We start from the raw sequence: 21,087 nt of genomic DNA, 5'->3' as shown, positions 1-21,087 counted from the left end.
AATTAGTCACATTTTTAAAAAGGCTGAGTGGTACGGAAGGTGGATTCTGTTTTGTGCCTGTGAACTTCCTGGCCTGGGTACAGGCAGGAACCTGCAGACATAAGGATCCAGTGAACAGCAAAGGGCCTGATAAGGTATTTTTTCAGAGGAACTCATCAGCAAGGCTGAGTATTCCTGAGCTACAGAAGTTCAATCCCTCCCAACTCCATTAAAGACCACCTCCTTGGGGTGCCTGGGTGATCACGGGGTTAAGCATCTGCCTGTGACTCAGGTCATGATCCCGGGGTCCTGGGATCGAGCCCCGCCATGTTGGGCTCCCTGCTTCTCCCTCTCCCTCTGCCCTTCCCCCAATGCTTGTGCACTCTCTCGCTCGCTCACTCTCTCAAATAAATAAATAAAAATCTTTTAAAAATATGTGTATGGGGTGCCTGGGTGGCTCAGTGGGTTAAGCCTCTGCCTTCGGCTCAGGTCATGATCCCAGGGTCCTGGGATCGAGCCCCCAGCAGGGAGCCTGCTTCCCCTTCTCTCTGTCTGCCTCTCTGCCTACTTGTGATCTCTGTCTGTCAAATAAATAAATAAAATCTTTAAAAATAAATAAATAAATAATAAAAATAAATAAAAATATGTGTATAAAAACCACCTCCTTGACACTCCCACAATATCCTCTGGGCTCTGGCTGCCCACTCCAGCCCAGGCACAGGCTTCTCTGGCTCCCGGCAAGGAGAGGCCCCGAGCCAGATGCCCAACAGGCTGCCGGTAAGTGTGTATTGTCGGATGAGCAGGTGAGGAGGCGAATGTATAAGCCAACCCCATAAGGGAACAGAAGACACAGACAGCCCTGTGTCTTAAGGAACTCACAGGACAGGGTACAGAGGATGGGGACCATGAAAGCACCAGGTGTCAGCTGCCCCAGACTACCTGCCAAATGAGTCCTGAAGGGGATGGAGGAGGAGTGACGGTCCTATCTGGTCCACCCCATGCCAATCTGGGAAGGCTTCCAGGAGGAGGACGCACCTGCATGAGGAGCAGGGTTCAGACAAGACCGGGAGCCATTCTGATGGTTGACTATGTCAAGCCGTCACTTAACCTCTCAACCTTTCAGTTTCCTTTTTTAAAAAGGAGGGAGGGATGGCAGGCAGGAGAAAGAGAAAAACAGACCTCCTGGTAGACGGCTCACATTTGACCTCAGACAGGGTAAATATTTACTCATGCATTCATGAGCCTGGCTCTAGGTTTGAGCCACCTGGGTTTATGCTGGTGTCTGGTCCTGATCGGGGAGGCCGGAGGTAGCCAGTGTTTAGGCCCGTGGCACAGAGTCCGGCCCTACACCTTGTCTGTCTGCGGGCTGAACGGATCCCGTTTGATGGCAGTGGAAAAAGTGACGGCTATGATGACCCTATCGCTCACACCAAGACACCAGGGAGCCGCAGCACATGACCTGCCCCCCCCCCACCAAGCAATGTGGGGACACTCCATTGTGTGTGGGCAATGTTCATCTTACCCTCGCTAGGGACCACCTGGGAGGGAGGCATACTGCCCCCCATTCCTTGGATGGGGAAACGGACACGCAGCAAAGCTGTACCAATCACACACACTTACCAGAAGGAAGACCTGGCCCAGCCCTATGAGACTCCATTATCCACTCTCCTGCACTAACCATGGAGCGGAGGGAAATACTCATGCCCCCAACCAATATTTACTGAGGGCCTACTGCGTGCCAGACACGAAGATACCCCCATGGACAGGACGGGGAGGTCCCTGTCCTGGGGGAGCTGGCATTCCACATGAGGAGCCTGGCCCTCAACACACAAGACTAGGACCATTCCAGGAGGCCCTACAGGTCTGAGGTCGGAGGGTTAGGCAGAGTTAGCCACTTGGTCACTTTAGCAGGAAGGTCTGTACGAGTCACCACGAAGCACATTTAAAGTACATATTCCCATCTGGTACCCCAGGGGTTCCATTCAAAGTGGAAGGAGAAGGCTTCAGGAAACCCCCATCTTCAGTAGCGGGCTGGGAGAGAGAGGCCCCGGGCTCTGGGCTCGTCCCACCACACGGAGGCCCCATGGACAGGAATGACAACACGTACTCCAAGGTCCTCATCCTTGAATAAAGCTTCATCACCTGGGCCTGCACTACCTCGCAGGGCAGCGCAGAGACACGAAGAAGCCCAAGAAGGTCAACTGTCAAGGGCAGAACAGAGGAGAGTTGTGTCCATCCTTAGATCACACTCCTGGGAAGAGGATGCAGGAGAAGCCCAGCAAGCGACCCCTGGGAACCTGGGGGCTCCTGTCACATGTGCAGCTGCTCTGGACAAACACCCCCACACAGAGCCCCCTGAGCCAAGGACGAGAACTCTTACTCAAGCGCAGTTGCTCAACCTGGCCAGGCTGTGTGGGTTCCCACGCAGTCAGCCCCTCCTGCAGGAACCCCGCATGTGGGGCCCCCGGTGAGGCGAGCGGCGGCGGGAGAGGACCCCATGGCCCGCGGCCCGAGTCCACATGTTGCCCTTCCGGCCAGCGCGCCCCGTCCAGCAGGGACCTGACCCCCCAGCACCGGTTTAGTCGGGAGCCTCTCCTGTTATGTGAGGCCCCAGCTCGCATTTCAGGCCGTTTGCTCCCCTGGGCGTGACTCAGAGAGTCAGTTGTCTTCAAAAAATGCTTTTCATATTTCAAATCAAAAATAAATACCACGCACTCTGGACGCCAGCCATCACAGATGTCTCTCTGTGGAGCCGGTGAAGGGAAAAGGCCCTGGGGAGGACGACAAAGTGGTTAATTCAGATCATCCTGTCCCCGTGGCCTTCGTGGAGGCCAGGACCGCGAGAGGCCAGGTCGCCGGCCGTCACAGGGGGGTCGGGGGTTCTCGCGGTCACTGGGACTGGAGAAGGTGGAAAGAAAATGCTCTGTGGGGTGATCCCACTAGAAAACAGGAGGCTAATCTGGGCAGAGAGGAGCAAGGTCGCCTCAGAGAGGCTCTCTGTCGCCGGCCACAGCGGGTCCCCATCCCTACAGAAGGAAGGCAGGTCAGAAGGTGTGGGGCTGAGAGGTGCAGGGGGACAGCCAAGGGCAGGGCCCCGAAAGCCTGTCCAGCAGGGAGGGGCCCCGCCACCATTAAGGGCCCTGGCACTTGCTTCCCAGCCTTCCCTCCCCCACCCCACCCCCATCCTGACCCACCCACGCCTCTGACCATTTGGCTTCCTGGGTAGGGTGCCCACCAGGAGAGAACGCCCTGGTTAGAACCCCACAGTGGTTATACTTTCCAACAAATAAACTAGTGGTTTGATCCGTGTTTCAGATTCTTGCTAGTGGGAGCTGGGAGTTCTGACTCCAGGCCTGACCCCAACTCCCCCCACCCCCAAAGAGGTTTCTGAATTGAAAAGGCCAGGCCCAGCTCCCAGGTAAATTCCCAAAGGTCAGGGCCATCCTCTGGCCACCAGCCTCCCACTGGCTGCCCCCACATCCCATCTTTCCTTCCAACCCTCCAGGTGCATCCTCCTCTGGACACCAGACTGTGAGGTTTTTCAAGGTGCTCCAAGGCCACACTGAGAGGAATACCTTTGAAAGCTGAAGTTAAACTGACACTTTACCTTCAGCTGTTTTCCCCAGAGATTACAGATTCTTTTTCTAAAGACCAAGGAGCCTCCAGCCCCTCAGGCCCAGATGCGGAAGGGAGTTCCCATGGCAGAGGTCAGCGAGCTAGGTCAGCGGCCAAGGGAGACAGCTGGCTGGGTTGCCGAGACACCCCAGGACAGTCACCAGCAATTTCTCTTCCAAAGGAACAAAAGCTTTAACATAAAAGCAACCTATTTCTAGGGCTTTGTTGTCTTAGTCGGCAGGGTCTCCAAAAAGTTGGTAAACAGGATATACTCTTTTCCCTGTTTCTAGACTTTCTAGACACTCTGGGATGTAGATGTTGTACTTTCCAGATTAGCAGTTAGACCCATCTCTTTAAATTTAGAGATCCAGGGCACCTGGGTGGCTCAGCTGTTAAGCATCTGCCTTCAGCTCAGTCATGATCCCAGGGTCCTGGGATCAAGCCCTGCATTGGGCTCCCTGTTCCATGAGGAGCCTGCTTCTCCCCTCTCCCACTCCCCCTGCTCGTGCTGGCTCTCTCGATGTGAGTCTCTCTATGAAATAAATAAATGAAATCTTTAAAAAAAAAATTTAGAAGTCCTCCACCTGAAAAGAATCCCAAGGGTTGCAGGAAAACATTGAATGTATCATTTAGAAATATAATTAAAAGACCCTTTCAAAATAAGTTTATCCTGCTTCCCAACTTTGTGGTGTCCTATAGGTCAGAGTGCTTTACAGATAGGACACCGGCTATAACATGAGAGTGTTGGAAGGAGGTGATGATACTATCATAATGGGAATGGCAACGGTTTAATGAGCATTTACAATATGCCCAGAATTGTAAACCTCTTACACAGGTTGCAATTTAATCCTTAAAACAAATGCAGGGAGCTATTTTACCCCTACTTTACAGATGAAGAAATGGATGCTCAGAAAGGTCAAGTTTTTGCTAAAGTCCCATGACTTTTTCCAAGTGGTAGGTCCAGAATTTGAACCCTGGTCTGTATAACCTTAAAGCCCCACGCTTCTCCACCCTCCTGAATGGTCTCAGATCAGAGGAACATCACTGCAGTGCACAAAGTGATTACATTTTTAAGATTATCACATAAATCCTGCCTTGAAAACAAGTTTAAGAATCCTAGCTACCTGCATGACCCTCCCAGTCCCCTCATCTTTCTGGACGTCAGTATTTTTGGCTACAAAACTAGTGTATATTTCCTGAGGCCTCTTTTGGCTTTAATAAAAGGCACCCCCCACCCCAGCCCCACAAGAGATCACCAACATCCACAAATCCTCCAACAGGAAACAGGCCAAAGGATTACTGTGAGGAAAACACTGCTAGCTTACTCACTCCCAAACCCTGATGAGGACACCAACAGGAACCAGCCACCCCCAGCTGGACGGGGTCTGGGAAAAGGGCAGGAGAGCAGACGCACACAGCACCCTTTAGGCTACCTGAAGGGCCCCTGAACCTTCCAGATCCATTTCTCTTCTCTGAGAAAGAGGAAAAAAAAAAAAAAAAAGAAAGTATAACCTTTGGTTTCTTTATTTGTAAAGCGAAAGTCTCTCATTTGGTCGTTAGACAAAGGACAGCTATATGAAGCCACTGAAATATTCATCACAAACGTGCTTTGATAAATGAATGGCTAGATGGACAGACGGACTCTGGAGTCAGGCAAATCTGGGTCCTCACTCTCACTCTGCCATGTACCGGCTATCTGTGGTCCTGACAACTTAATCTCTGTGGGATTCCGTTTCCTCATCTATAGCGTTCAGACCTTAGACCAGGGCTAGAACCTTCTGTCTGGATGAAAATGACCTCTTCTGTGTTGGCTCACGTGGTAGTGGCTAGCCACATGTGGCTGCTGAGGACCTGAAATGTGGCTCATAAGACTGAGGAACTAGATTCTAGATTTTAACTACCTGAAATTTAAACAGCCCCATGTGGGTAGCAGCCACAGAATTACGTAACACCGCTTTCTACTGTGGTGATAAGAACTACGTATGATAGCATTTATAAGCTGCCTTGCACAAGTCCTGGAAGGAAAAAATCCATGAAGATGTGGAAATCCTACCAGTGGAGATTTTTTTTTTTTTTTTAAGCACAACAAGAAATGGGGAGGCTAGAAGCAGATAGAGAGATACACAGACATTTTAGAAAGACCTAAAGAGATAAGATATTCTACTGGAGTCATTCCTTTGCATGAACGAAATGGCTCAAAGTCTGTTTTACTTACAAATGCTCTCATCAGCAGAACAAGAGCAAGCTGTTTTAGGCCAACCTGGGTTTTTATAACCTTAAACACCCCTCCATACAAACTGCCCCCTGAGCAAACTCTTGCTCCTCAACAAAACCTTCCATCCTAAAGGGCAGCCACCCCAGGCCCAGCTGCAGCCTCCCCCGGGCCCTCCAGGGAGCTGCCCACCCAGCCCTGGGCAGGATAGAGCCAGCAGGCACACCCTGGCGGGGACCACAGTGAGAGACAGCTGCCCACGGAGCCTCACTAGGGTCACAAGGCAGGCTGGCAGCGGCCCGGGTCAGGAGTGCCCCCCAGCACTTGCTGGCAGCTGGCCTGCGTCACAGCCCGACAGGAAACGAGGAGAAGACAACACAGGCCGCGTGGAAATCCCCACCAGGCTCCAGGCCAGAGAGTGACTCAGTGGGGCTGGCCGGCGAGCTGCCCTCTCCCACCCCTCGGCCAGGACCCAGGGGGCTGGGCGGCAGTCTGGGCACAGACTAAGACACCCAAGAGCTTCAACAGTATTCATTACCATTACAGATACCATCATGCCCCGCCTGACAACATGCCAGGTGGGGGTTCCAGGCCCATTTACAACAGCAGAACGTGCCTTCTCGAAAGGGAGGTCTGAGTTCAAGTCCTGAAGCTGCCACAAAGCCCAAGAGATCTGCTTAAACTTTCGCAGCCTGACTCCTTCGAGAGCAAGGCACACCCCGTCGTCCCCCCCCCCCCCACCACGCAGCATTCCCAGGCAAGCCCAGTCCATAGGACCTCCTGCCTCCTCCCAGCCCCTGTGCCCTCCCCATACCATCCTGTGGCCGGTACTAGTCTTCGTCCCATGACGTGAATCACCCTGTGGACATTTTGCCAGGCCTCCCCTCAGATACGAACGAACATCACCAGGACCGAGGCCGTGCCTTACACCGCCTTCAAAGGGAGTTTGCTACATAGAGGAGTCTCTCAAACCCTTCCTGTATTGACCCAAAGAGATGGCAGCTGTCCAGCGCCGCTGCAGCTGGGCTGCAGAGGCTCCCGCCATCTCCATGCCTTGCTGCCCCATGCTTATCTTCTTTCCCGCCTAAAATATACGCAGTCTATTCCAGGGGCCCATGGCTATTATGAAACAAAAAGAAGTAACAAAGTTAAAAAAAAAAAATTCCTAGCGAGATGCAAGAGGTTCACTAAATCCAATGTCTTGACCCTTTGAAATTACACCAAAAGTCTGACCTATGTTATTTCACTTGAATGATACCAACTCACCCTGACTCTTTACTTTCAGAAGCTCTCTGAGGCCATTTTACCTTTGGACTATAAACTTCTTACCAAATAATCCGTTTGCCCCATCTTCCTGAGTGTGTATTGGTCTGAATTTCACAGATGTCTTTGCCAAGTCTTAGATACAACTCGGGCAGGGTTCCGCACGTCTACTTAAAGCACAATTCCTTTCAGCAGGGCTGTGAAGCACTGGAGGATTCCCCCCCACACCTCGCTGGGTCATCCCTTGCCCAGGCCCCCATGTAGCCCACCCCTTTGCTCCCTCCCCACGTGGATGAGCCACTGGCAGGGGTCCCCCAGGCCCTTGACTCCCACGTTCTCACCTGACACTGCATGGGCCTCTATCCCCAGCTCTCCACCCTGACCTCCCGGTTAAAAAACCCAGAACATGTGCTTTTCACACCTTACCACCCTGGATCTTCTCTCTGCAGCGTCTACTGTTCCCGTCCTCAGTGTCCCCATATACAGTCTGGCTTCTCCTCTCTCCCTATCCCCTAAGTGCGGCTGTTCCTCAGCTGCTGGTCTGAACCTCCTCATCCCACCCTTACATGCTTCTCAACCTGGCTGCCTCCATGTGATGGCTCCCAAATGCGAAGATGGCTCAGACCCCTGCCCCAAACCCCACACTCCTCCACCTAGCTGCCTGGTTTATGTCACACATAACAGGCGCTCCATAAAAGCTTGCTGTTGTGTGGCAGCGTTTATTAAGGCCCTCTTTGTGCATGGCTCTGTTCTAGGCACAGCAGGAGATGCGCGCCCCTGAGCTCAAGGGGAACACGGTGCTGGACATGAAGCAGAGCTCTTTTGGTGGCTTTTTGTGACAAACAGATATTTTCCCTCAAATTCTAGTCTGGTGACCTGCCTGGGGTGCCTGGGTGGCTCAGTCAGTTGAGCATCTGCCTTCGGCTCAGGTCATGATCTCAGGGTCCTGGGATCGAGCCCCGCATCGGCTCTCTGCTCAGCAGGGAGCCTGCTTCTCCCCTCTGCCTGCCTCTCTGCCTACTTGTGATCTCTCTCTCTCTGTCAAATAAATAAAATCTTTTTTCTTTAAAGTGACCTGCCTTTAGGCCAGAGTTTGCTGACCCCACCCCCAGCTCGCTCAGCAATAGGGTATTACCTTCTTGGAAAATATCAAAGACCACCAGAAATCAAGCAGAACAAGAACCGACATACATTAGCAGAGAATACAGTAGATCTGCTTTACCCTAACCCTGGTAGGGAATGCTCTGGAGAGAAAAACTCCATGCATATCTTGGTCCCTCTCAGCTGGGCTGGGCTTCTTCACCGGGTTCCTCCTTGGCCATTCCCACAGTGGACCACATGATACATGCTCAGCCATCCCTACTTTGTTGAGGGTGCCCAGCCCCGCGTCAGGCGTGTGGTCAGCACCCACAACAGGCCTGCTGAAAGAATGGATTTCAGATTCTCAACGAGGAGTTCTAACTATAAATTATCTACATGCAATGCTTAGTATTATTTGCTTTCTCTACTCACTAAAACATTACCATTTGATCCCGTTTCCAGGTGTTTCTAAGCTAACATGAACTCTCTAAAGCCTTAAGTTCTGTGCTCCAGAGACCACACCTCTCTCACAAGAGCTTGGAGGGGCTGGTTCCCAGCAGGTGGGAAACACCCACACACCCACCAGAGTCTCACACCTGCACCCCCTGCTCCAACTCCATGTGGGGCCCTAGTGACTTCCTGGCAATCCAAAGGGGACGTCCACTCTGAGCAGTGAGTATGGCCTGGGGCTGGGACTCGGGGTCCTGAATCAGAGGGCTGCCCCCCTTTTCACCATCACGACTCCTATGCTGGGCATATGGCTTCCTCCTCTAAGAATGAAGGAACAGACTTAAGGAGGTCTGAGGTCTGTCCTGGTTCTGACAACAGTTCTCTTCCACCTTCCGGGTCTGACTGAACAAAACCATGCTACCCAGTTCCTCAGGGGCAGAACCCAGCATCACCACCTGAGCGAGGCCAGAGGGTGGGAAAGCAGCTGGGTTTGAGGTCTGTATCCTAATCGGGACGCTTTCCCTGTGGGAGGCCACCGATTATATGCATGCAAAATGGATTATTACTCTTCCAGGTCACTCCGCCAGACACACCAGCCACGGCCCCAGACCTCTAGGCACCCATCCTCCAGGAGAGAAAGACACATTCACACTATGTGTGTTTAGGTGTTGGGGAGATGGAGGGCACCGGAGAACTGGGTGGAATAGCCCAGAAAGGCTTCCTGGAAGAAGCACGCATGGGGATTTCCAAGCAACTTGCAACATTTTTCAAGATAAACATTATATTTATCCGCTCTCTTACCCCCTGACCTTTGCCTTCCAGATCGGATGTGCCATCATCTCTAGTCACAACATTTTTCTATGACCATGAAGCAGAAAGCTGGCTAGGTCACTTCCCCAGAGCTGTGAAGCCATCTGCCCAGCTCCTTGAACACGTGTCCATTTCCCCTGCGCCTCGTGGATGCACCCATCACCCAAGGTCGTCCTCGCCTGCCACTGCTCAGGAGCCGTGACCTAGAGCCCTCCAGCTCCCATGGGCTCCGCCGAGGAACACTCCCGGCACTGGCAACCTCTCCTCCTCTGATTTCCTGCAGCACCTGACTTTCAGGACGAATTGCGGGGCTGTTAGGAGTAACAGCGCTAACCATGGCGGCTCCCCTTTGCCGTGTGTTTCTCCAGCCAGGCGCTTGCTGGATATGGCACGGCCAAGGCTGCGGCACAGCCCACATGGCCGCAGGAGATGGGAACACTGTTACCCCACCGGAGCAGGAGGTACCCACGGTCCAAAAGCTTAGTTAGGTCCCTTGGCCGAGTCCACGTGGTTAGTCTGCGGGGAAGACAGCTAAGCTGCCTTGCACGGCTCAGATCTGCATCCTCGGGCAACAATCCCACTCACTCTGTGCCGGATGCTGCAGTTAAGGACGTGCATAGAGCAGGGCTGGGCCTTCGAGGCGCTCTCATCAACCCTCCTGCCCTGATGGACCTCAGAGCTGCCCTCCTGCACCTGGAGATGAACCTGGCACCTAGCGATTGCTCCAGAGACCTGCTGAAAGAAACGGAAGAGGAGACACCAGACAGCAGTGTCCACAGTCCTCCAGGCAGAGATCCCCATGGACCGTGCCTCTCTGTGCAAGGCTTCTGCATTTGCTTTTCCCTCCGCTCAGGCTGCTCTTCTCCTGGGGACTCCTACTCACCCTTTGGGCTTCAGCCCAGATGTCCCTTCCTTGGGATAGCCTTCCCTGACTACTCCCTCCCCAAACAGGATCAGGTCTCTCTCCAGCTTCCTGTCCCCATTCAAGGTCTGCGATGTGACATCTGTGACCCCTGGGCTCCCCAGACTACAAGAGACAGGTGCTGCTTCTGTTCACCACTGAATACACAGCCTGGCAAGACGGGAGGGGTCAGTGTATTTTGCTGAAGGCGTTCATACCATTAAATCTTATTTCAGCCTCATCGCCAATACAGCAGGGAGGTCACCCAGACATCATCACGGCCCCCAATTTACAGATGAGGCAGTTGTGGCTCAGAAGACAGAAGTCTGTCACCTGGGGGTCAGGGACAAGGTCAAGACTGCGGCAAAAGCACCCTAAAGGGGACCACGGTTTTTTTTCTTGTCGGGTTCTCTGGCAACCAGCTCTGAGCACACAGATTTGGACAGCCACGTACATGGAAACAAGTGCATGATCTCCAAAACCACTTGGGGGTAGGGGTGTGGGGGGGTGTTAAGCATCACATTTCCATCATAGCAGATTCTGGAGGGAGGCCACACCTGTTTGCATTTGGGTCCGTTCTACCTGCCCTCTTCTGAGAACACAGCTATGTGCTAGAGGGATACGAAGAAATCCACAGCTGTGGGTGCGACTTCACTTCTGGGGAGAAAAAGACTTTGCTATTGTCTCATCAGGTAGGCGAGACACTAGGAGAGGCTCCAGTTCCAGGAATTTTAAGCTTGTTCGCGCAACTTGATACACATTTGCTCACCGGCTGGGGCAGAGCACTGGACCAGGAGTCAGAGGCCTGGTTTCTAAGCCCACCCCTAGCCCTAACCACCTGGTGACCCTGGGCAATTCAGTATCCCTGTATGAGCACAGAGGGGTTAACGGTCCCCACCCTGCCTTGGTTGCAAGGCTGTGGCCAGACTCTAGCTAGAGGGTGTAAGATACTCATGGTAAGCTATGGGCAGTCAGCAGACATCCATAGCATTACAAGGCTGCTCCTGGCCCCAGGCGATGGTGCAGAAGGTGATCCCAGGGGCCTACTTGTTGACTGCTTCCCCCATGGAGGCCAATGCAACTTTCAAGGTAAGTGTGGCGCTTACCTGTCAGAGAGAAGGCTGGGCTCTCTACTTCCGAAATTAGATAAAGATGGCAGGGGGGTGGTGGTGCCAGCAGGTGGAAGAGGAAGGAGGGAACAAAGTCAAAGCCAGGAGCCACATCTTCACATGTCATGACCCTCAGAGTCGTGAGACTCAGAGCAAGTGGTTTCCTCCTCTGAGCCTCCACTTCCCCATCTGTAAGTTGTGGGATAAGGATCACCTCCCTAGAGGCTGGCATTCAAATCTATTTAAAACAACAACAAAAAAAAGGATTCTCCTGAAAAATAATAAAGCCTTTTACTGGGAATAGGATGGAGAAGGCCACTGCGATGCTATGAATACATTTCTCATTTGTCCAGGGCTCCAGCCCAAAGGCTCCTAAAACGCTTGGATTTTTCTGCTATAGAAGCAATAAAGAAATCCTTTGTTATGTCAATGAAGGTGATTTGGGTACTTTGCCAGGAGGACCAAACTCGTGAGTAGAGGGTTGGAACTTCCGTTCCTATCCCTCCTGCCACCTCCCAGGTGGGGAGAGGGCTGCAGGTTGACTCAGCCAATGGCCAATGACTTAGTCAATCCTGCGTGTGCGGGCCACCCGAAAAACCCAGCGGGACCCGGGAGAGTGACATGCCTGCGGGTGAGGGCACGAAGCTTCTTGCCCTTTCCCCAGACCTCGCCCTACGTATCTCTTCATCTGACTGTTGATTCATATCCTTTAATAAACCAGTAAAGGTAAGTGTTGCCCTCGGTTCTGTGAACCGCTCTAGCAAATTCAGGAACATAGGAGGAGGTCCCTGGAGGCTCCAATCTGTGGCCAACTGAACTGAAGCACAGGTTCACAGCCCCGGGCTTGTGACCGGTGTCTGAAGTGGGGGATGGGAGTGGGAAGGGGCGTGACCTTGTAGGACTGAGCCCTTCACCTGCACAATCTGATACTACCTCTAGGCATGTAGTGTCAGAATGGAGTTGAACTCTCTGGCACCAGTCAAGGTGTATGCCTTGTGTGGGAGGAAACTGCCCCTATGCTAAAAATTGGGTCCGGGAACCCTAACAGAGCCACCCCACATGACATAGGTAGTCAGTTGAAGGTGGCTGGTTCCTTGCCCACCAGTGAAGGAGCTGATCTGGCTAGTCCCCTTTGCAGAGTGGCCATCCCTGCGCCCAACGCCACCTTCCCTCTCTGCAAAGTCACCGCCATCTCTCAGCGCAAAAGCACTCACATGCCCCTTCGCCCAAAGGTCATTGCCGCTCGGGAGCCAAATGCGAGAAATAACTTGCAAAATGCAGCCAGAACCCCACCACTGCCCCTTTTCCACACCCAGGTTAGGCCAAACCACTCTCAGCCTGGTGGTGGAAAGGTCACCATTCTGAGTTTCAGAAAGAATTCAACTGAGGTGTTGTTGTTTTTTTAAGCACTTTCCTGTCCAGTCCTAGGCACTATGAGAAGTGAGGCAAACGAGACACAGTTCCTATCTGATGGAGCAGAAACACAAATGAAATAATTATGTGCTTAAGCAGCTCTGGTTCCTGGGGCCCACAGGAGAAATCCTCTCATGTGGTCGTTGCTGAAAATACTGGGTTTCTCCGTGGAAAATGTTTTGGTTTTTTGGGGTTTTTTTGTTTTTGCTTTTTTTAATTCTTATGGACACTTATGTTACCCTTGGCCGAGGTCACATTTCTGTTTTACTTCTGGCTACGAGGAAGCTCAAAGCCAAATTCACAGGCCACATCTAACATCTCGCAAGACTTTATAATATGCAATACTGTTGCTAACATTACCTTTGATCTCATTTTCCTCTCCTTTTGTCTTTCCCCCGATTTCCTTACCTCTGTTTTTATTCACTATACTTCCGAGAATTACCTCACATTCTTTTTTGGAACAAGGTAAGATTACGAACAATCCATTGAAAACGTTGACTAATATTACAAAACTTCAGTCATTGTGACCGGCACGAGGATGGACACAGCAATCAACAGACTAGAACGGAGAATCCAGAAATAAACCCTCACTGATTCTCAACAAAGGTGCCAGGCAATTCAGCAGGGGAAAGACCAGTCTTTTCAAACAGGGCTTGAGCAACTGGATGTCCATATGCAAAAGAATAGAGTTGGACCCCTACCACCCACCAGACACAAAAATGAAATCAAAATGAATCGAAGGCTTAAATATAAGAGCTAAAACAATACTGTTAGAAGAAAACAAGGGAGTCGATTTTGGTGTCCTTGAGTTAGGCAGGGGTTTCTTAGAAAGGACACCAAAAACAAAAATTTAGCTTCATCGGAATTTAAAACTTCTGCACTTTGAAGGACAGCATTGTGGAAGTGAGAAGACAACCCACAGGATGAGAGAAAATATTTGCTCACCCTTTATCTGATAAGAGGACTTGTACTCAGAATATATGTGGACTCTTAGAACAACAGAAAGGCAGCCCCGTTAAAATAATGGGCAAAGGTGGGGGTGCCTGAGTGGCTCAGTCAGTTAAGCATCTGACTCTTGATTTTGGCTCAGGTCATGATTTCAGGGTCCTCGAATGGAGCCCTGTGGTGGGCTCTGTGCTCAGCAGGGAATCTGCTCTCTCTCTCTCTCCCTACCCCTTCCCCCACTGATGTGCACATGTACGCACTAAAATAAATAAATAAATAAATCTTTTTTTAAAATGGGCAAAGGGGGGCTCCTGAGTGGCTCAGTGGGTTAAGCCTCTGCTTTCGGCTCAGGTCATGATCTCAGGGTCCTGGGATCGAGCCCCGCATCGGGCTTTCTGCTCGGCAGGGAGCCTGCTTCTGCCTCTCTCTCTCTGCCTACTTCTGATCTCTCTCTCTGTCAAATAAAAAAAAAAAAAAATCTTTAAAAATGGGCAAAGGCTCTGAAAAAGTACTTATCTCAAGAAGGTACACGATGGCCCATAAGAACATGAAGAGATACTCAGTATCATTAGCCATTGGGGAAATACCAATCAAGACCACAATGAGATACTACTTCACACCCCATAGGGTAGCTAAAATAAAAGAGACAGACAATAACAAGTGTTGGGGAAATCAGGTCCCCTCATAAATTGTTGGCAGGATCGTAATATGGCACGGCTACCTTGGAAGAGAATTTGGCAGTGTCTCAAAGAGTTAAACACAAAGTTATCAAAAGATGCAGCAATTCTACACTTAGATACCTAAGTGTATCTAAGTATCTATGTATCTAATGAGAACATGAAATCACACAAAAATTTATAAAGAAATGTTCACAGCAGCATTAGTCATAATAGGCAAAACATACAGACAACCCAAATGTCCATTCACTGAAGAAGCCAATGGAGACACAGAATGGGGTACATCCAGACAGAGGAATATTATTTGGCCATGAAAATGAACCAAGTACCAACAGGGGCTACAACATGAACTTTGAAAACATCATGGCATGCGAGAGAAGACAGTCGGCAAAGACCACATATCACAGGACTCCAGTTACAAGAAATGTCCGTGCAAAGCAAATCCACAGAGGCAGAAAGTAGACTGGGTTTCCAGAGCCTGGGGAGGGACACAGGGAGTGGTTACTGACAGGTATGAAGTCTCTGGATGATGAACATATTCTAAAATTAAATCATAGTGATGGTTATAGCGCTCTCTTAATACACTAAAACCAATGAACTGTACATCTTAAAAGTGTATTTTATGGTATGTCAATCATTTGTTAAAAAGGCTGTCATTTGGGGCGCCTGGGTGGCTCAGTGGGTTAAGCCTCTGCCTTCAGCTCGGGTCATGGTCTCAGGGTCCTGGGATCGAGTCCTGCATCGGGCTCTCTGCTCAGCGGGGAGCCTGCTTCCCCTTCCCCCTCTGCCTGCCTCTCTGCCTACTTGTGATCTCTGTCAAATAAATAAGTTATAAAATCTTAAAAAAAAAAAAAAGGCTGTCATTTTTTTAAAGTTTGATTAAATAAATTCTGGAGTTGTGTTCATAGTAATACGCTGGTATTGGTTTCTTCGTCTGGACGAATGTACCGTGGGAATGGGATAAATTAACATGAAGTAAATCTGGATTAGGGATACACGGGAACTTTGTGTCATCTGCAATTTTTCTGCAAATCTACAACTACTCCAAAATAAAGTTCCTTTAAAAAAAAAAAATGCTGATCATGTAGAGCTCACAACTACGGAATTATTTAATTAGGTTTGCATGACTGTCGTTTACCTTCCCTTATGGACCATGGCAGCTCGGGGGAAGGGACAGCCCATTCGGGTGTCTACACCACTGATGCTCAATGAACTGTAGGCAGAAGGGCTGAAGTCATAATAAACACGGTCCTTTCCCCCGCTCACTCCTTTCAAGGCTCAGCACAACATGGTGAGGTAAACATGGTCGCCCCCAGGAAAGGGCCAGCCAGAGGTACTGTTAGCATCCTATCTGACCCCCCCAACCCATCTCATTGTGTTTATATACACAGGATTCTGTTTCACCAAACCCACCAACCTGTAAATCCACATCTCTCCTGCTGTAGGCTGGGGTCATGGGGGACCTAGCCAGGCATTTCCTCGTCCTTCTTCTCTTGGTGGAGCGCTCCATAGCTCCTCGCACACACCTTGATCTGCGCCCTTAGATCTCTACGTATTTATCAGTCTTACCCCCCAGCTAGCGTAGATGTCCAAGGGCAGAGACAGGATCTTTATACCTCTGCCCCCAAGGTCTTACAGATAGACACCCAAGCAATGGATGAGGTCATGAATCCATTCACTAACTGCTGACCTAGACGAGTTCCCAAAATACATGGCAGCACCATCCCCTAAAGAAATGTGCTGATTTCAGGCCAAGAGCCCCTTAAAAAAAAAAAAAAAAATCAACCCCCTCGCGGGCCTCTCTTTCCTGCATGGCCCTTGCTGTTGGGTCGGGGTTCTGTTTTTCTGAGAAGCCCTGGATAGGTTTCCCCGCTCCGTCCAGCCTGGGAGCTGTGGCATCTTGCTCTCCGGGCACACGATGGGGCTGGGAACTGGGCCGGGGCGGGGTAGAGCCAGCTTTACTTCGCATGCTCATGGGGCAGACTGCAACCCAGCTTCCGGTGGGGCCACGGCCTGCTGACATCACCGGGAGGCCGGTAGCACACGGGGTCATGTGAAGTTCAGCTCCAGGGCTCTCGCAGGTCATTGGTTTTTACTCATCCCCTGACCATGAAGCATGTTTCTCCCCTCTCTCGCTTTCCTTTCTCTGTGTGCGTGTGTGTTTTAATTATTCGATGGCTCTTGGCTTGCTTCCCTAAACCCCAAATTAACAGTTCTACCGGCTACTGAGAAACTAGGCATTCCACCCACTGGAAAGCAGTCAAAGAGGCCAGGGAGAATTCCAGCTCCATGCGTGACCCTTGGGGACCCGGTCCGTATCCGATCAGAGAGCATGAAGAGCAGAAAACTCTCCACAGCCACATGGCCACTCCGGCCTTCTGTCCATTCCGCAGATGACAATCATGAGGCCCAGAGCAGCGCAGCGACTTACACAAGGTCACCCGGCCTGGGTCAGAGCAAAATGACTCAATCTTTCAAGACTGCCCCTGCAAAGCCTGTGTCAGTCCAGGCCAGCACTCCCCCACAAAAAGTATTCCCCCACACAAAGATTTTTACAGTGGAAATGGTGTCTTACAAATTAACAAGCCATGGGCATGTACTCATCACCAAGCACTAGAAATGCCAAAGTTCCTATTCATCCCGCGCGTTCATTTGCAAAGAATGTACTAAGTGACCAGGCTATCAGGCACCGTGCTAGGCTCAGAGGATATGACGGTAAATAAGGTCTGGTCCTTCTGTTTCAAGGAGAACCCAGTGGTGAGACACAGACCAGCCCGTGGAAAATAAACCCGTCTCAAACAAGGCTTGATTCACGTAACATTCATTAAGGAATAGCACTTTGTTCTTTGTAATTTCATCCTTACCTCCAGGTCAGTGAAATCTCTAGATTTCCACTCCTTTAATTTCTTCCCAAGTGAAAATGAAACACAACTGTCTATTTTCAGTATATTAAGTCATAAACCACAGGGCCTACACTGGACCCAAAGCTCAGTTTAGAACCACTCCAGTCCAGAGAACAGAACTCACACAAGGCAGAGACTGCCCCCCCATACCACTGTGGGGTCCAGAGGTGCACCATGCATTATGGGACCTGGGAGCTGGCACCCCGCCAGCGTCTGACCCACATACCAGCCTGCAGAGCTCCTGTTCTCGAGAGGTTCACTGTCTAGGATAGAGAAGAAAGACCCAGAAATATAGGACTTCTTGACATATCATGGTGCCCGCTAAGAACTAAGTTTGCTCCAGTGACAGTGAGACATTCTGGGCTCCGCATGAGGCAAAGCACGGTGTAAGAAACGGCTTGCGGCAGGACAGGGGCACAGGATAGACAGGACAGGATAGTCAGAGTGGAAATTCTTGGCCATGTGGGACAAAGAGGGAACATTCTGGACTCCAGCAATTTTCAAAGACCCCTCCTACAATGCTGTACTTGAAATCATGGACTCCGCAGACTGCGCTAGTGTTCACGGGGATCCTGATCATTCGCATCCAATATGGAACCTACCAGCATCTTCAGCAGCCAGGTGGGACAGCTCCTTACCAGAGCCACGGAGGGCAAGTCTGGGGGAGAGGTAGGAGATGAGGCAGAGATCCCAGGGGACCCGCCACGTCATCCCCGAGGCTCCCAGAGCAGGGGATGGATTCTAGGCAGGGAGGTGCCAGGGCAAGAAAGAGGACCTCAGGCACATAGGGAGAGCAGATCCAAAGGTGTGGGAGGGGAGGCTCAGTCATCCAGGTGAGCAGGGATTCTCCATACCAGATGTCAGTGTCATGGAAGCCTCATGCCCCAGATAATCCTCCCTCCCCAAAACTAAACTAAGCCAAGCTCACCCACTCATTTTCAACAACTGCCATCCTCTTTGTACCCAAAGCTCATCCTTCCTGCCTCCATTCTCAGGCCACATCCACAAGGGGTGGTGGGGAGGTTGGGGGCGGTGGGGAACAGACACGGCATGGGACCCACGACTGTGGGGCGGGGGTGGGAGCAGAGGTTCTAAGGAGTTCCTGTCAGTGCCATAACCACAACCCTCTGGGCAATGATCGGACTGTGCACACCGACGTGACCTTGACAAGGGTGGGAGGGGCCGGGGAAACCTGCTCTCCTCCGAGGCATGATTTTCAGCCCTTTGGGGCTTTGTGGGCCTCCGCCTGCCAAGGACCACAAACTGCCCCAGCTGAGGAGAAGAATGGGGTGACAAGACCCCCTCCTCTCCTCTGGCACCTTGGAAAGCAAAGAGCTGATAAGTCTGATGCGGGACAGAAGGACAGGTGGCTAAAACACAGTGACCAGTGTGAGAGGTGGGGAGAGATCTGGACTCAGGGGCTCTGAAGAGCCACGCCCCTCTGCCCGCATAAAGCTCCCTCTCCCGGTCTCCTGGCACGTTCATGGCCACGGTGCCTGAAGTTCCCACTATTTGTCATTCCTCTGGCATCCAAAGCCGACTGACTACACCAAACGCTTCATTCACACATGAGTCAGTAAAATCTGTTTCTTTTAAAACCATGTAGTAAACATGAACTGAAGGCCTGCCCATGCCAGGTCCTGGGATGGGCCTCAGGTAGGGGAGGAAGATGACTAAGGCCTGGAAACCTAAGGCCAGAGGAGTAGACGTGGAAGACAAGTGTGCAGACTGAGCCTTTCGAACCTGCCTAGGGAGACCGGCCTCTACTTGGGCTCTCTGGATATTCCTGAAGAATCTTAAACCACTGGGGAATGATATGTTTTGATGCCATCATTTTGCATCCCCTGGGGTTTAAACACTGGTCATTAGCACCTTTAACACCTAAGTGTGAATTAGGTAATCATACGACATGTTACCTTGCTGAAGACGGAGACAGGGGGACGGATAGGTTTTGATGCCAAAAGAGTGATGCCAGGAGACACCGGTGCTCTATGGCCACCCAGTCGGGGCTGGAGAGTAGGGGACAGGCCCCAAGAGAACCAAGGTGCCAGGGCCACGGCAGCTCAAACAAGCAGACTGTCCTCTACATACAATCCTGCAAATATTTACCCAGCTCCTCAGTCCTGGGCCCCGGGGCATGGTGGAGAACAAAGGAGATGGTCCCTGTCCTTGAGGGGTAGACAGACAGTAAACAAATAACCACACAGACTTAGAACTACAAGCTGGGGTAAGGGCTATGAAGGAAAAGAACAGGAAGTATATCAGGGGATAGGATTTAAACAGAGGGGTAAACCGCGAGGGTTCTCTTAAGAGGGGAGAGTTAAGCTAAGACCTGACTCACATTAGCCGCAAACTATGGGAATGAAGGAACAGCACGTGCAAAGGCCTGAGGAAGGAAATGTAAAGGCCTGAGTGGGGAGGGAGGAGAGCCAAGCTGGGTGTGGGGGGCGGGGAGGCCTGCCAGGCAGGTGAGGCCAGATCACAGCCTCATCAAAGATTCAGACCCTTACCCTCAAGGCAGCAGGGAGCCCTGATTTTAGCGCATGTGCCAGATGATAGGACACACATTCTACAGAGATCTCTCTGGCAGCTAGCAGAGAGCAGGATGCAGGTAGAGAGACTCATTAGGAGGAATGCCAGGCCAGAGATACCCTGATTTGGAGGAGGTGGCCCCAGTCAAGATGGGGGAGCAGATGGGTGGAGATATTCTGGAGGCAGAACCAACAGGGCTTAGTGATGGATGGGATGGCAAGCAGGAAGGGATGACCTCCCCAGGTGTAGCTCAGGCAACACAGTGGATGGTGGTCATTTCACAGAAAGAGGGGAGACTGGAGGAGGCTGGGCAGATGGCAGGGAGGAGGAAGGTAGATTGACACTTAGATGTGGGACGTGCTTGAGCAAGGCCTGGAGAGGTGGCCCAACAGAGCAGGCCAACAGCCTGCATTCACAGGCCCTCTCTGCAGAGATGGGTCACTGGGGGGTTGTAAATCCTGTGGGATCTTCAGCCAGGCCATCCCAGGAAGGGAATTTCTTGGCACCTGAGCTCAGAGGAGACACATTCTTGTTTTTCCCTCCTGTGTGCTGTCAGAGAAAGGCTTTCCCTTTTCTGGAAGTGTCAAAAAGGCAGCACAGAACCTCCTTCAGCTGCTAGGGTGACTAATATTTATCACTGGTACATACAGTAGCCATTCTTCAAGGCCGTGAAATACAGCCACAGGGGCCCTGCCCAGGCTCAGCCATGCCTCGGCATTCCACAAGGCTGAATAACACCCCTCACTTCCCAAAAGGGCTCTGCTTACCTTACACCCCCGAGGCTTCTCAGCACCCTGGCCTCATGGCCTCCGGGTCGAGGTCCGGGCCATCCACTGGGGCATGGGGGTACACCATGCCCTCACCCAGCCAGCCCCTCAGCCCAAGTTCCCATTGCAGGACAGAGGAGATGCTTGCCTTCCTGGAGACAGCAGAGGAAGCACAGGGAGTACAGGAACCTCCAAAGCCCCTAGGCCAGCCCTTTTGTTTTCAGAGGAGCAAACAGGAGCAAAGAAACCAAGCTGATTTGGCCAAGGTCAAGCAGCAGGGTCCAGACAGGAACTCCAGGCCAGAGTTCACGCGCGCGCTCTCCCTCTCCAGGGTCCTGGCCATAGGAGCAAAGGCAGCCAGGCTGGATCGGCTGAGGTGGTATGTGGGCAGCTTGCCAGCGAAACCCCTGGGGGAGAGCAGCAAAGCAGAT

The 21,087-nt window shown here is 51.5% G+C and overlaps 1 protein-coding gene across 5 annotated transcripts in view; it reads right to left on the bottom strand.

The window, feature by feature from the left end:
• SMAD3 (SMAD family member 3) overlaps positions 1-21,087 on the bottom strand; it is a 118,098-nt gene that overhangs the window by 59,059 nt on the left and 37,952 nt on the right. The window contains exons 1-2 of one of the 5 annotated variants that reach the window (XM_047738477.1): positions 2,360-2,541; positions 2,087-2,180 (exon numbers count right to left, since the gene is read on the bottom strand). The exons of 2 other annotated variants lie outside the window; for them this stretch is intronic. In XM_047738477.1, the coding sequence (XP_047594433.1) occupies positions 2,087-2,118 (32 nt within the window). In that variant the 5' untranslated portion in view covers positions 2,119-2,180; positions 2,360-2,541. Of the gene's footprint in view, positions 1-2,086; positions 2,181-2,359; positions 2,542-20,656; positions 20,762-21,087 lie in introns of those variants that run through there. 2 more of the 5 variants (XM_047738480.1, XM_047738481.1) reach the window with 2 other exon arrangements.

This window comes from Lutra lutra, chromosome 7, assembly GCF_902655055.1.
Source record: "Lutra lutra chromosome 7, mLutLut1.2, whole genome shotgun sequence".
NCBI classification, from domain to species: domain Eukaryota; kingdom Metazoa; phylum Chordata; class Mammalia; order Carnivora; family Mustelidae; genus Lutra; species Lutra lutra.
The sequence above is the reverse complement of the archived record's forward strand: the minus strand, read 5'-3'. Positions and strand labels throughout refer to the sequence as shown.